The following is a 13,267-nucleotide window of genomic DNA, read 5'->3' on the forward strand; positions in this document are numbered from 1 at the left end:
GGACTTAACTGATTTCCAATGGCTAGTCTGGCTGCTATGATCATTGCTGTTGCAAATTCCAAGTCTTAATTGTTTACTCTGCCTATTTTGGTGCTAAGATTACATTGCTACCAATCATTTAATTTATAAACCTCAACACCTCTTGTTAAAATTTTACACCAGTCCAAAATCATGTACTGAATTTAATATTTTTTTATTTTAAAAGATGACATACACAATGTGCCACATTTTGCCTTTCCGTTTTGTTGCAGGAATGCCAAAGGAAATTGGAGCATAAGCTTGCATTGGATTCCTATCTGCTCAAACCTGTGCAACGCTTAACAAAATACCAGCTGCTCCTGAAGGTATTCATATCATTGTTCCTAAGAATGGTTCTACACCACTTCCATCATTCAGGAATGCACCCCCTCACAGAATGGTAGCTCTGGGAACTGTAGCTCTGTGAGGGGAGTCTCCTAAACTCCCAAGCACTGGGATCCACTTCCACAAGAGGTAGTGAAGGCCAACAAATTAGATGGTTTTAAAATATACCGTATTTTTCACTCTATAAGATGCACCCAACCATAAGACGCACCTAGTTTTTAGAGGAGAAAAACAAGAAAAGCCAGCAAGAGCCGCAGACACACTCGGCGCAGCTCTTTAAAGATAGAGCGGCTCTTGCTGGCTTTTCTGGGAGGTGGGAGAAGGGACTGGTGGGCTGCCCTCCATCCCTTCTCCCACCTCCCTGAAAAGCCAAAGCAAGCTTCACAGTTATTGCTGAAGCCAGCAGAGCAAGAGCGATAGCTGCACAGCGGCTCTTGCTCTGCTGGCTTCCCAGCGAAGCGGGATGAGGGATGAAAGGGCTCCCTTCTGTTCCTCCTCCCGCTTTGCTGGGAAGCTAGCAGAACAAGAGGCGCTGCGCAGATCTCGCTCTGCTGGCTTCAGCAATAGCTGTGCAGCCCGCATTCACTCCATAAGATGCACACACATTTCCCCTTACTTTTTAGGAAGAAAAAAATGTGTCTTATAGAGCAAAAAATACGGCAATTAGGCAGATGCATGGGGGATATATCTATTGATAATTACTAGTCACAGTGAACATGTGGCCCCTCCGATGTCAGAAGTGTCTGGCTCTGAATACCAGTTGTTGAGTATCACAAGTGTGGAGAGCACTGTTGTTCTCAGGGCATCTAGTTGGCCACCATGAGAACAGGATGCTAGACTAGATGGGCTGCTGCTCTGATCCAGCAAGCAGGCTCTTCTGGCATTCTTATTGCAGTCAATGCAACGTTTGACATATTTCTATGTGAAGCGCCTGGAGTGCAGAGAAAATCCTGACTTCAGGATGTTTTCAGACTTTGATGTTTTTTCAGGAGCTGCTGAAATACAGCACAAGTTGTGAAGGCGTCCAGGAGCTCCAAGAGGCACTGGTCGCCATGTTGGATTTGCTGAAGTCAGTCAACGACTCCATGCATCAGATTTCGATAACTGGCTATGATGTAAGTAGACTTTTCTTTGGTTGGGAAGGCATCCGTTGTGCTGTTAAGTGGGAATGGGATGCAGTGGGGCTATCGGGGCAGGACTTTGGGGGGCAGATGTCGAGGCCCCACTCAGCAGAATGAGCAGAAGGGGCTCCGAATGCAGGAAGACTGGCTTAGTACACTTCCATCTAGATATGCTATAAGCCGCCCAGAGTGACTGGGGAAACACAGCCAGATGGGCAGGGTATTAATAATAATAAAAAGAGGAGCAGCCATCTCTGTGTTACTATCTGAATAGCACTCTTTCCCCAGTAAGGCCACTGAGTCTGGAATCTAGGAGCAGAGGGGAGGACCTTGCTTTGTATGTGGAAGGTCTTAGGTTCAGCTGTGTGTCGAGACCCCGAAGCCACCCCCTTGTTGAGAAATAACACACACAAGGAAACAAATATTAAGTTAATGTTATTGGGCAAATTTTGGCCACAGCTTTATTGCTTACAGAATGTGAGCGGTATTGGCTTAGGCATTGAATGGACCCGACTATATCTGATTCCTGCCCATCACACAGGGAGTCCAGTAAGGGTTAACCACCGGTAGAGAGAGCCCCGTCGATGCAGACCAACTCGAGTTCCCCCTGGTGTTCCCGTCAGGGTCGTGTCATGGCCCTAGCCCCGCCCCGGGCTTCGGACATCCCCGGATTCCTTTAACGGAATACCCTTAAGCTTGGAGGGGGAGGTGATGGCCACCCCTCTCCTCCCCCATCATAAGGTCAAACAATGCCTAACCGCAACCCTAACAAAGTTGTGACGATTGCTACAAGGTAGGCGAAAACCAAATGGCCTGTGCCAATTTGCCAAGTGGAAAAATTCCTACCAGGCCCCTCAATGGCGGCCAACCGATGGCCATAGCAAGGCCAAGGAACAAAACCTGCAAAATAGGGAGGGAGGGCAGGTGATTGAGGAAGCGAGCCAAAGAGGAAGCCCTCCGGCTTGCGCCTCTATTTTGAATGGTCCCGGCCACACACCTGCGGCCAGCAGATTGGCTGGCCGGTCGCTGATGTGGCCGGGATCCCCCGGGCAATGCGGGACTACGCCCTCCCCCCCCCCCCCCCGGAGGAGAGTGGGTGGTCACACAGTCTACCACAACTCCTCCCCATGCGGAAGTGGAGCGGATTTCCTGGCAATTCCACATCTGGCTGGGGAAGAACGCTTTGGCTGCAATGCTGGGGTGCCACTCCCTCTTCATGGGCAAGGAGACCATTTTGGCCAAAACAGAACCATAAGGGGTATATGATATCAGGCACAGGGCAGATAAGGACTTGCCTTGGCCAAAAGGGTGCTGGAAAACACCATGGTTCAACTGATTGGCAGTGCCAGGATAAAGCCCCTTTCAAAGGAATAGAGCAAGGCAGCTCTTTGAAAGGGTCTTCGGAAGGCTTTGTTTTATTTTGTAAGTCACTTTTGTGATAAGAAACCCCTGTGTGAATTAAAAACAAGCAAACAAAATACAATTGTTCTTACCAGGGAGACATCGGTGAGCTGGGCAAAGTGCTGATGCAAGGATCTTTCAGTGTATGGACGGGGCACAGGAAAGGCCCCACGAAAATGAAGGACCTGGCCAGATTCAAGCCAATGCAAAGGCACCTCTTCCTCTATGAGAAAGCACTGGTCTTCTGCAAGAAGAGAGAGGACCACGGCGACAGCCACGACAAAAGCTCCTCGTACAGTTTTAAGCACTTTCTGAAGGTAAGTGGGAGCCTCAAGGAGATTCAGCATTCCACCTTTGGCATTTCATTGTTGTTGGTTTTTAGCAAAGTGCTTCATCACTGCATCACACACACACACACACACACACACACACACACAGCGCAACATTGTTTTCTCTGGCGGGGGGGGGGCGGGTTAGATTATCCACCCCCTTCCCCCCTCCCTTTCTCTTCCCTTTTCAAATGCAAAAACCAAAAAAGTGGATAAGTGGCTAGCATGGAACAAAATTAGATTAATTGGAAAGAATTATATGGTGTTATGTTATTGTTAATCTTCCTGTTCCAATAATTATTTTTTTTTAAGTGCCAACAGACGCTACACTGCTGATCTGAAGTGGAACATATTTAGGAAATTTTCCCAACCAGACAACAATATATAAAGTCTAGGTTTATTGCCCCACTCCCCAAAATGGTTTTATTTATTTATTTACCTTAATTTCAGATTCTTCTGTACCACTTTATGTCAGACAGTGCCCAGAGCAGTTTGCATGAAAGTTTGTATCAATAATAATAAGCTCATAACAATTCCATTCCATTAACCGACAGTATAAAAGCAGATTCTGAGCCTCTTTTTAAAAGACCCTCACTCTGGTTTGATACTTATCAGCTTCTTGCATCTGCCTTGGGTGCCCAACCAGCCATCTGCTCCTATGATAGTTCTGTCAGAATTTGTGACAATGGATTTTCTTCTCACTGATTGCAGATTTGCAGTTTTCTGGTGAACTGCCTTTTGTTACGCTCCAGGCATGTGTGCATTTGTGTCAAGTCCTTCCTTTGTTCTCACAAGTCGAACATTTCAGGGATTTGTAATTCCAGGAAAAATCCTGGTGTTCCTTACATCTCCTTTGAGTGTAAAAGCTGCTTCATGCAAGGGAAGGTTAATTACAGTGCTGGAGCACCTGCTTTGCACGCATAAGGTCCCAGCTCCATCCATGTAGGGCTGGGAGAGTCTCCTGCCTGAAACGCAGAAGAGTTGTTGCTAGCCTGTGTAGACAATATACTGAGCTAGATAGATCAATGCTCTGACTCTGTAAAAGGCTTCCTATCTTCCAAGATTATTCCAGCCGAACTGTTAACAAAAATACAAATGTTGGCTTTCAGAAAGAGGATGGAAGACCGTAACTTAAGCTGTGTACGTGCCATAAATTGAACTGAAAGATCATCTTGCCCCTCCTATACCTGATCAATCCCTGTTCTCTGCAGATGAAAGGACCAGCATGTGCAGTCCAGCTCACCACTAGGTCTGGGAAAAAGTGAACTGGCCCCCTCCAAAAAAAGTTTGCTGACCCCTGCACTAATGCAAGCACCTTGAATTAGGACCAGATATGAACTAGCCAACATGTTTGCCTATGTGAGATAATCTGGCTGCTGAATTCTGGACCAATTCAAGATTCCATATTACCTTTAAGGGGCAGGCCCATGTCGAGCACATGGCAACAGCCCTGTCTGGAAGTTACCAGAGCATGGAGACCATTTCTGTGCAAAAGTAGCCACAGCTGTGAGAAAAAGGCACCCCAGTTCCCCAAACTGGTGGTACAGCTTGTTTTCTCAGCAGTGCCTGGAAACCAATTTTGCAGAAATAAAACTTAATTGGCAAATGACTTCTTGTGTCCCTGAGGCTGCCTTCCATAGCTGATGATAGCCATGCCAAGAAGAGAAAACAGAGAGGAAGGAACAGAAGGTTTAGCCAGGTGGCCTCATTGGTTTAATGTCTCAGGCCACCTGACAGCATTGTTCTTTGCGCATGGAGAACACAGAGTGTTTTATTAAGGGTGAACAATGGGAACTGTAAACTGAACATCTATTTATAAACAGCTTATTCATATTTATAAGGAGTGACTGGTTTGCCTGGGTTCTTACCCCCCCCCCTCCACCTGGGTCCCTAAGGGGATGTAGATCTAGTAAACTAGCTGCTTAAAGGGAGTTCATAATGCTGGCCAGAAGGTGAGTGGAGAGACCCAGTGTGACATAATGGTTATAGAGTATTGGACTAGTACTTGGGAGAGCAGGGTTTGAATCCCCAAGCAGCCGTGAAGCTCACTGGGTGACCTTGGGCCAGTCACAGCCTCCTAACCTAAACTACCTTACTGTTGTGAGGATGAAATGGGGAAGACCATCTTGAGATCCTTGGAAGATAAAGGTGGCATGTTGTTGTTGTTGTTTAGTCGTTTAGTCGTGTCCGACTCTTCGTGACCCCATGGACCAGAGAACGCCAGGCACTCCTAAAAATAAATGATGCCATGACCCCCAATTCTAGCAGTGATCTGGACATGGAGCCAGAGGCTTCAGGGGCACCAGATGAGGAGCCTGGTTAGCTTCAGGGGTCAGAGAAGATGGTATTACTGCTGCCCTGAGTTTGGGTCTACATGAAATGTTGGAGCCCCACAAGAGGGTGCAGAATATTTGAGAGCTCCTTCCTCCATGGCAGGGGCTCTGTTTCCGACAAGGCTGTTAACTATTGATTGATTGATTGATTGATTGATTGCACCTTTATTTCCCACCTTTCCTTCAAGGAGCTCAAGGGTAGTGTGCTTGGCTCTCTCTTCTGCCTGATTTTAGCCTCTCACAACAACCCTGTGAGGTGGGTTAGGCTAGGAGAAGGTGGCTGGCCCACCAAGGTCACCCGGTGAGGTTCATGGCTGTGTGGGCATTTGAACCTGGGTCTCTCAGGTCCTAGTCTGACTCTTTGACTACTACACCACCGCTGGCTCTCTGTAAAAGAGATGCACTCTCCCATCCAATGAAGGCCCATGTCAAAGCATGCAGAAATATAATGCCGTCCACCTAGATTGTCTGTCCATCACTGAATCACTATAAGTGCTTTTTATTGTTATTATTTTTAGATGAGCGCTGTTGGGATCACTGAAAATGTGAAAGGAGACCATCGGAAGTTTGAGATCTGGTATAGCGGTCGGGAAGAGGTCTATGTTGTTCAGGTTTGTTTTGCTTTTGTAAGGATTTTCCCTTTTTCCCCCAGCCAGACCATTGGCTCCACCAGGTTAAGCATTTGCTCCTCAAATTATGTCCAGGTAAGTTACTGCAGCATATTCATGCCTCTTGTTTGCAGCCATATGTGTCCTGCAGGATCAGACCATCCTATTGGCAACTGTGTGAACAGGACACTGGACTAGAAGGGCCTTCCTTTGGCCTGATCCTGTAGCCAAATACTTCTGATGTTCTTATGATATACTGCCCTCAGCCATGGAGGCTTCATTTTCTTTTTTTTCTTTTTTAATATTTATTGAGATTTTTTTTAAAATACCAAATGCAAAAATAATAAACAATATAACGTGGATCATAACACATTTTTCAGAACTTCTTTGGACTCCCTCACGTCTCCCACTCCCACTTACATCAGTATAAATTTTTTCCAGCAATTTAGCATCTTATTTATATTCTTAAATCTTATTCAGTTAATTTAATCTAATCTCCAAAAATTTTGTGTTTCCCTCAGTCTCACTTATCGTCAAATTCAAATCTGATTCAATGGTAGGCAATTATTTATGATCTAGCATCCTTCTTAGCATTCAACCAAATTACAATACTTTTGTAGATAGATCTTGAATTTCTTCCAATCTTCTTCAACCCTCTCTTCTCCCAGGTCTCGAATTCTGCCAGTCATCTCGGCCAGTTGCATATAGTCCATCAGCTGCATCTGCCACTCTTCCAGTGTGGGTAGATCTTGAGTTTTCCAGCTCTTAGCGATGAGTATCCTTGCTGCCGTTGTTGCATACATAAAAAATGTTCGGTCCTTCTTTAACACCTTCTGGCCGACAATTCCCAGAAGGAAGGCCTCTGGTTTCTTAATGAAGGTATACTTAAATACCTTTTTCAACTCATTATATATCATTTCCCAAAAGGCCTTCACTCTAGGGCAAGTCCACCAGAGGTGAAAGAATGTTCCTTCGTGTTCTTTACATTTCCAACATTTATTATCAGACAAATGGTATATTTTGGCAAGCTTAACTGGGGTCATGTACCATCTATATATCATTTTCATTACATTTTCCTTCAAAGCATTACATGCAGTGAAGTTCAGCCCAGTGGTCCACAACCTTTCCCAATCCTCAAACATAATATTATGCCCAATATCCTGAGCCCACTTTATCATAACCGATTTAACCATTTCGTCTTGTGTATTCCATTTTAACAGCAAGTTATACATTCTTGAAAGTACCTTAGTCTTAGGCTCTAACAGTTCTGTTTCCAACTTCGATTTCTCCACCTGGAACCCTAACTTTTTGTCATTTTTAAAGACTTCTTTAATCTGAGCGTAGTGTAGCCAGTCTCGCACTTTATCCTTCATTTTCTCCAAACTCTGCAATTTCCAATTATCTCCTTCTTTTTCTAATATTTCCCAATATTTTGGCCATTTGGCCTCCATATTGGGTCTTTTTCGGGCCTTAGCTTCCAGAGGTGAAAGCCACCTCGGAGTTTTGTTTTCCAGTAAGTCTTTGTATTTTGTCCAGACATTAAAAACTGCTTTCCTGACAATATGGTTCTTAAAGACCTTATTGATCTTAACCTTATCATACCATAGATATGCATGCCAACCAAAAGCATTGTTAAACCCTTCCAAATCCAATACGTCAGTGTCTTCGAGAAGTAGCCAGTCTTTTAGCCAGCAAAAAGCTGCGGCTTCATAGTACAACTTTAAGTCCGGCAGGGCAAAGCCCCCTCTTTCTTTCGCATCAGTTAGTATCTTAAACTTAATTCTGGGCTTTTTGCCCTGCCAGACAAATTTAGATATATCTCTCTGCCACTTCCGGAAGCACTCTGTTTTATCCACAATCTGCAATGTTTGAAACAAAAACAACATCCTTGGCAATACATTCATCTTAACAGCAGCAATTCATTTTCACTGTCATAATCTCCACTGGCCAATTTAGTGAATTTATCTCAGCTTTTTTAAAAAAAGAATCTGATCTAACTGGTCTTCCTCACATCTTTTGCATGAAGCTCATTGGTTGACATTGAGCTATTCACCATCTCTCAGCCTATCCTACCTCACAGGGTTGTTGTGAGGCTGAAATGGGGAGGAGAAAACTATGCATGCTGCCTTGAGCTCCATGGAGGAAACAGTGGTATATAAATGTAATCAATCAATCAAAATAGATGAATAAATTATGGGATTGTCAACACCTATTCTTTTTTCCACACCTTACTTTGGTTGCTTTTGGGAGGGGCATGTTTCTTAACTTCTGGTAGCAGAGAAGTGATTGTTCTCTCTTCTTCTGTCAGGCACAAACGGTTGAGCTGAAGATGGCATGGCTAAATGAAATAAGAAAGGTTTTGTTTAAGCAGCAGGAACTCATCAAAGGTACCTTGGAGGATTGGCTGGAGGGTTGACCTTCTGGATTTCCCTGTTATGAATAGCAGGGGTGGTGTGTCCTGTTTTGCCACTTGAGGAGAAATGGAAAAACTCCTCCTGCTGCTGCTGCCCCACTGGTACCAGTACAACTCTCTCACCTGCATTGTGTGGCATCGACCTCCAGTGAGATCTTCCAAGATCTCACCAAAGTTTTGTGAGAAATCATGTACTTCCATTCTGACATTTATTCCAGGATTCAGATACCTGATATGTTCTGCCCCAGTTTAAATTTGGTCAGAAATTCAAATTCTGGCATGCAGCTTCTGAATGCCTGCACCTGAAAAGCAAAATATTAAATAGGCTTTATTTTAACTTGTAAAATGGTGCATTGATGGAATTATGCTGTAGAACAATTTTGAAAATTAAAAGAAAGGGAAATAGAACGAACTGCTCTTTCAAAACATTTGCAGTTTGGCTTTCTCCTCTGGAAAAATCTCCAAACGCTCATTGGGGATCCACTTTGCAAATCTGAGGTAAAGTCTGATTGAGATAGAATTTGTTTTCTATCATAGAATATTTTTTCCATCCATAATCTGCATGCTTTATCTTTCTCCAGCCTTCAGACCACAAAACATATTGTATCCCTGGTTGAGATGAATAGGTGGCACTGGAGAAATTTAAATTTAAACCCACATTTACCAAGAATGAGGTCAGCATGCAGGGCTAGTTAAAAGGGGAGGTCCATAAACCATTTGCCTGCAGCATCAAGCCAAGGACTTATCTGCTTCAGGATTTTGAGTCCAGACCTAGGCACCTGATGGTCTCCATCACCTAATTTTATGAACATTTGCCTGATACATGACAAAAAGCTAATCCATATTTGCATTATATTCACAGTTGAGAAGCAACAACCTCCTTCATGTACAGACCAGATCCAACTCTCCCCTCCTCTGAGTGATGGGTAAGTCAGCAGGGCCTGAGACAAAATAGCTAATTTCTGCCCATCAGGATGCTGGGCTCCACCTGGTTCAATCCTTTCTCTCCTTAAATTTTTATGTATTTATTATTTAAATCTGTATGCAGATTTTCTGTATAAATATGCTCCAAGTGGCTCCTAAAATGTGAATCAGTGTATCGTTACATTAACAATCAGACACTACTCAATTTCAAAACATAACACAGAATTCCAACATATAGTAATTCAGTTTCAACTGAATAATTCAGTATGGACATTGTAACATTTTAAAGTCATCATAAAACAAACTATCAATCATTAAACCGTATCAATTAATGACAAATACAATAAACATTCCAGTGCAATTGCATGCCAGCAATAATATAACCAGCAGCCACTGCGTGGTACAAAAAATAACCAAGTGTATATAAATTATTGATGGATTTATAGACAGCATTTCTGCCAAGGCAGATATGATAGCTTGCAATTTCAAAATATTGAAACAAACATGTAAGTTCACAGAGGCTAAAAAATTTAAAGTGCGCATAGTTCTTAACAGCTTAATTGTATATCATAGAATACATAGCCGTTAATAAATCTATACTATAAAGCACATGAATAATTTATAGGGGCTAAAAACTGAAGTGCACCTATTTCATAGCAGCTTGATCATGTAAAGTGCTCAAAAGACAACTCTCACCCACTGCTTTTGATTGTATCTGGCAAAGTCAGTGGAAAGCTTGGAGGAACTGCATCAGGACCCAGAATGGGAGGGGGGATCAGCACCTACACCCCCACTGCATATGCTTAGGAATGGACACCACATTGGTATTGCTGGGATTACCTGCTCATGGTTTGGTCGGTCTTGTTGCCTCAGTTTCTCTAAACAGACTCTGTGTGTTTTCAGAAAACAACCAAGAGCCTCCGTAAGCTCAGAGGAAAACGATTCTGAGCGTACCAGCCCCGTGGCCTTGGAGAGCGTGGCTTCCTCACCGCAGAACAAGCCAAGCAGGCGTATGTGCAGCTTGATAGCATCTTCTTTATTCTTTGGCCCAAGTGTGCAATTTTCTCTGTGTGTTGTCTCTTCTTCCCCAAATGTATCTAGGGACATCTGTCCACTCTCCAGCTAGGTTGGTGTGTTTTCCCTGGTCACACGTCTACATATGGGGAGGGGGAAGCAAGCGAGTGCTTGCCCCCGATGCATGCCCCATTTCTGGTTGCACCCACCTCCCATAGGAGGCGTACAGAAAAAGCCCAACCTTCCATCATCTCCAGCCAGCATGGCCCAGTGGTTTGGGATGATAGGAGCTGGAGATTCTCCCTCCCGGATTTTGTAGTAATGTTCTGCAAGTGACCTTGTAAGCAGTGATGATCGTGTATCCCTTTCTCCCCATGCAGCTTGGCCAGGAATGTCTCATTCTTTGGAAATCTGCGAAGGACTTGATGATTGGTCCAGCCATAACTACTTCTTGACGTGTTCTGACACGGAAGAAGAAGATGGGAACCAGTTGGTTAGTTGAACCGTTGAACTGTTTATTGATTTATTTCCACATAGGAATCACTTCCTATAAAACATCTTGGTGTGATTTAACCATAAAAATATCAACATCCATGAATCACAACTGGTATTGCTCCTGTTATATTTTCCCTTTTTTGTGATGGCTCTGTACCTGTAACCTATTGTTATTACTGTTGATATTTTTATTGTTGTTTCTCCCGTATACATCAAATTCGTTTGTAATTGATTTTTTTAAAAAACAACAACAACTAACACACACACACATACACACCAATTATAACAATTTTTATCTAAGAATGACTTGAATAGCAGATTTAGTACCTGACACAGACACACAAGTTTGCAGGATACACATACCAGATTTGTTTCGGGTGAATGCTATGTTACTGGGAACTGTGCATTTCTGAAGCTACTCTGTGGACCATGAGACATTGGGCCCAGTACTGCTGCTTCTCCCTGTTATTGAATAATAACAACAAACCCCTCTTTCCATGGGAAATTGTACCTTTGTGCAGGAAATAAGGGTCTCCTAAGAGCTCTCAGCACCTTTAATGAACTACAGTTCCCAGGATTCCTTGCAGGAAGTCATGATATCATAGTACTTTAAACACATAGATGTGGCCTTGCTCTAATTAGATTTGCAGTGTGTGAGAGTGTTTGTTTATTTATTTATTCTTTTGTAAGGGGAGGTTTGGCATCCTGGGAGACTGGCACTGCTCTCTGGAAATAAGCCGTATCTTTGTTCCTGATGTCTCAGTCCCCAGGAAAATATAAAGCTCTGGCAGACTGCAAGATGAGCGATTCAGAAGACTTGCTAGTGAAAAATGGGGATGTGATTCAACTATTGCACGAAGATGGAGAAGGACAATGGTGAGCACCCCAGATCTTCTTTTTCAGGAAGGAGTAGCAGCAACAATTGAGGCAGGTGTTGACATTGATGACATTCTGGCACCTGCTAAAACTCATTTATTCTCTCAGGCCTTCCTGGACGTTGATACCCATGATAATTTAATTGGTTGTATCTAATGCAGCACTGACCAAACTTTGTATCTAATTGTATCTAATGCAGTTTGACCAAACTGCAGGAGGCAGTGGAAGACAGGAGGGCCTGGCGTGCTCTGGTCCATGGGGTCAGGAAGAGTTGGACACGACTAAACAACAACAAATGCAGCACTAAGTTAAATTGACTCAGCTGTAAGCTTGTTCCGCTGGCAAAATGTTTTGTCCCAGTGGAATGTTGTTGCCCAAGAGAACACACAAGCACATTTCCGATAACTTCGTTGCAAAATAGATCACACAAGCTGTGGTGCAATGAGTTTCTGCTAGTGCAGCTGTCACACTGGATTCCTCTGCAATACCAGCACTGAAACTCACTCCCCAATAGCAGACAGAGAATGCCAGACACAGCCCAGTGTGTTTGTTTTGGCTTTATATTGGCTGCTGCTTTATTTATTCTGGAGTTTCATTTCGGTGTGATTTCACTGAACTTTGGTACACTGCTTTGTGATTCTTACATGAAAGGCAGTGTAGAAATAGCTTCAATACACAAACAATGAGAAGTGAAGAGGAAGCTGTAATCTCTTGAATCTGGTAATATGTAGGTACCGTATTTTTCGCCCTATAGGACGCACTTTTTCCCCTCAAAAAATGAAGGGGAAATGTGTGTGTGTCCTATGGGGCGAATGCAGGCTTTCGCTGAAGCATGGAGAGCGAGAGGCGCCGGTGCGCACTGACCCCTCTCGCTCTCCAGGCTTCAGGAAGCTATCCGTAAGCCTTGCGAGTGCCCGCCGGGCTCGCAAGGCTTGCGGGCAGCAGCCTGCAGCCCGAAGCACGGGGCGCATTCCGGAGCACGCCCCGTGCTTCGCACAGATGTCTGCAAGCCTTGCGAGCCTGGCAGGAGTTCCCGCCGGGCTCGCAAGGCTTGTGGATAGCAGCCTGTTCTGGGGCCTGGGGGGGGGGAAATAAATTTTTATTTATTTATTCCCCCCCCCAAAAAAAAACAAGGTGCGCCCTATGGGCCAGTGCGCCCTATAGGGCGAAAAATACAGTACTTCTTTCAGAGGTGTAGCCATGTCAGCCTGTGTTGCTGCAAAACTAACAAGGAGTCTCGTGGCCCTTTAAAGACTAACAAACAGGAAAGGCTGGTCCACTGTGGCAAATAGGGCATTGCCCCACCAACCTTGGCCCGCCGTCAGCCAGCCTCCCGCCTGCATTCTTTGCTCCTTACAACCAGCTCAGGGATGGCATGGCTATTCAGCTT

At 44.2% G+C, this 13,267-nt stretch overlaps 1 protein-coding gene across 4 annotated transcripts in view; it reads left to right on the top strand.

Annotated features, from left to right (window-relative positions):
* Positions 1 to 13,267, top strand: part of MCF2 (MCF.2 cell line derived transforming sequence) — an 81,958-nt gene that overhangs the window by 60,933 nt on the left and 7,758 nt on the right. For all 4 annotated transcript variants that reach the window (XM_079962663.1, XM_079962662.1, XM_079962665.1 and 1 more), the window contains 9 exons: positions 252 to 344; positions 1,353 to 1,478; positions 2,981 to 3,202; positions 6,066 to 6,158; positions 8,464 to 8,542; positions 9,431 to 9,494; positions 10,396 to 10,502; positions 10,887 to 10,999; positions 11,765 to 11,877. In XM_079962663.1, the coding sequence (XP_079818789.1) occupies positions 252 to 344; positions 1,353 to 1,478; positions 2,981 to 3,202; positions 6,066 to 6,158; positions 8,464 to 8,542; positions 9,431 to 9,494; positions 10,396 to 10,502; positions 10,887 to 10,999; positions 11,765 to 11,877 (1,010 nt within the window). The remainder of the gene's footprint in view (positions 1 to 251; positions 345 to 1,352; positions 1,479 to 2,980; positions 3,203 to 6,065; positions 6,159 to 8,463; positions 8,543 to 9,430; positions 9,495 to 10,395; positions 10,503 to 10,886; positions 11,000 to 11,764; positions 11,878 to 13,267) is intronic.

The sequence above is a fragment of the Podarcis cretensis genome (assembly GCF_951804945.1).
Source record: "Podarcis cretensis genome assembly, chromosome: Z".
NCBI lineage: Eukaryota > Metazoa > Chordata > Lepidosauria > Squamata > Lacertidae > Podarcis > Podarcis cretensis.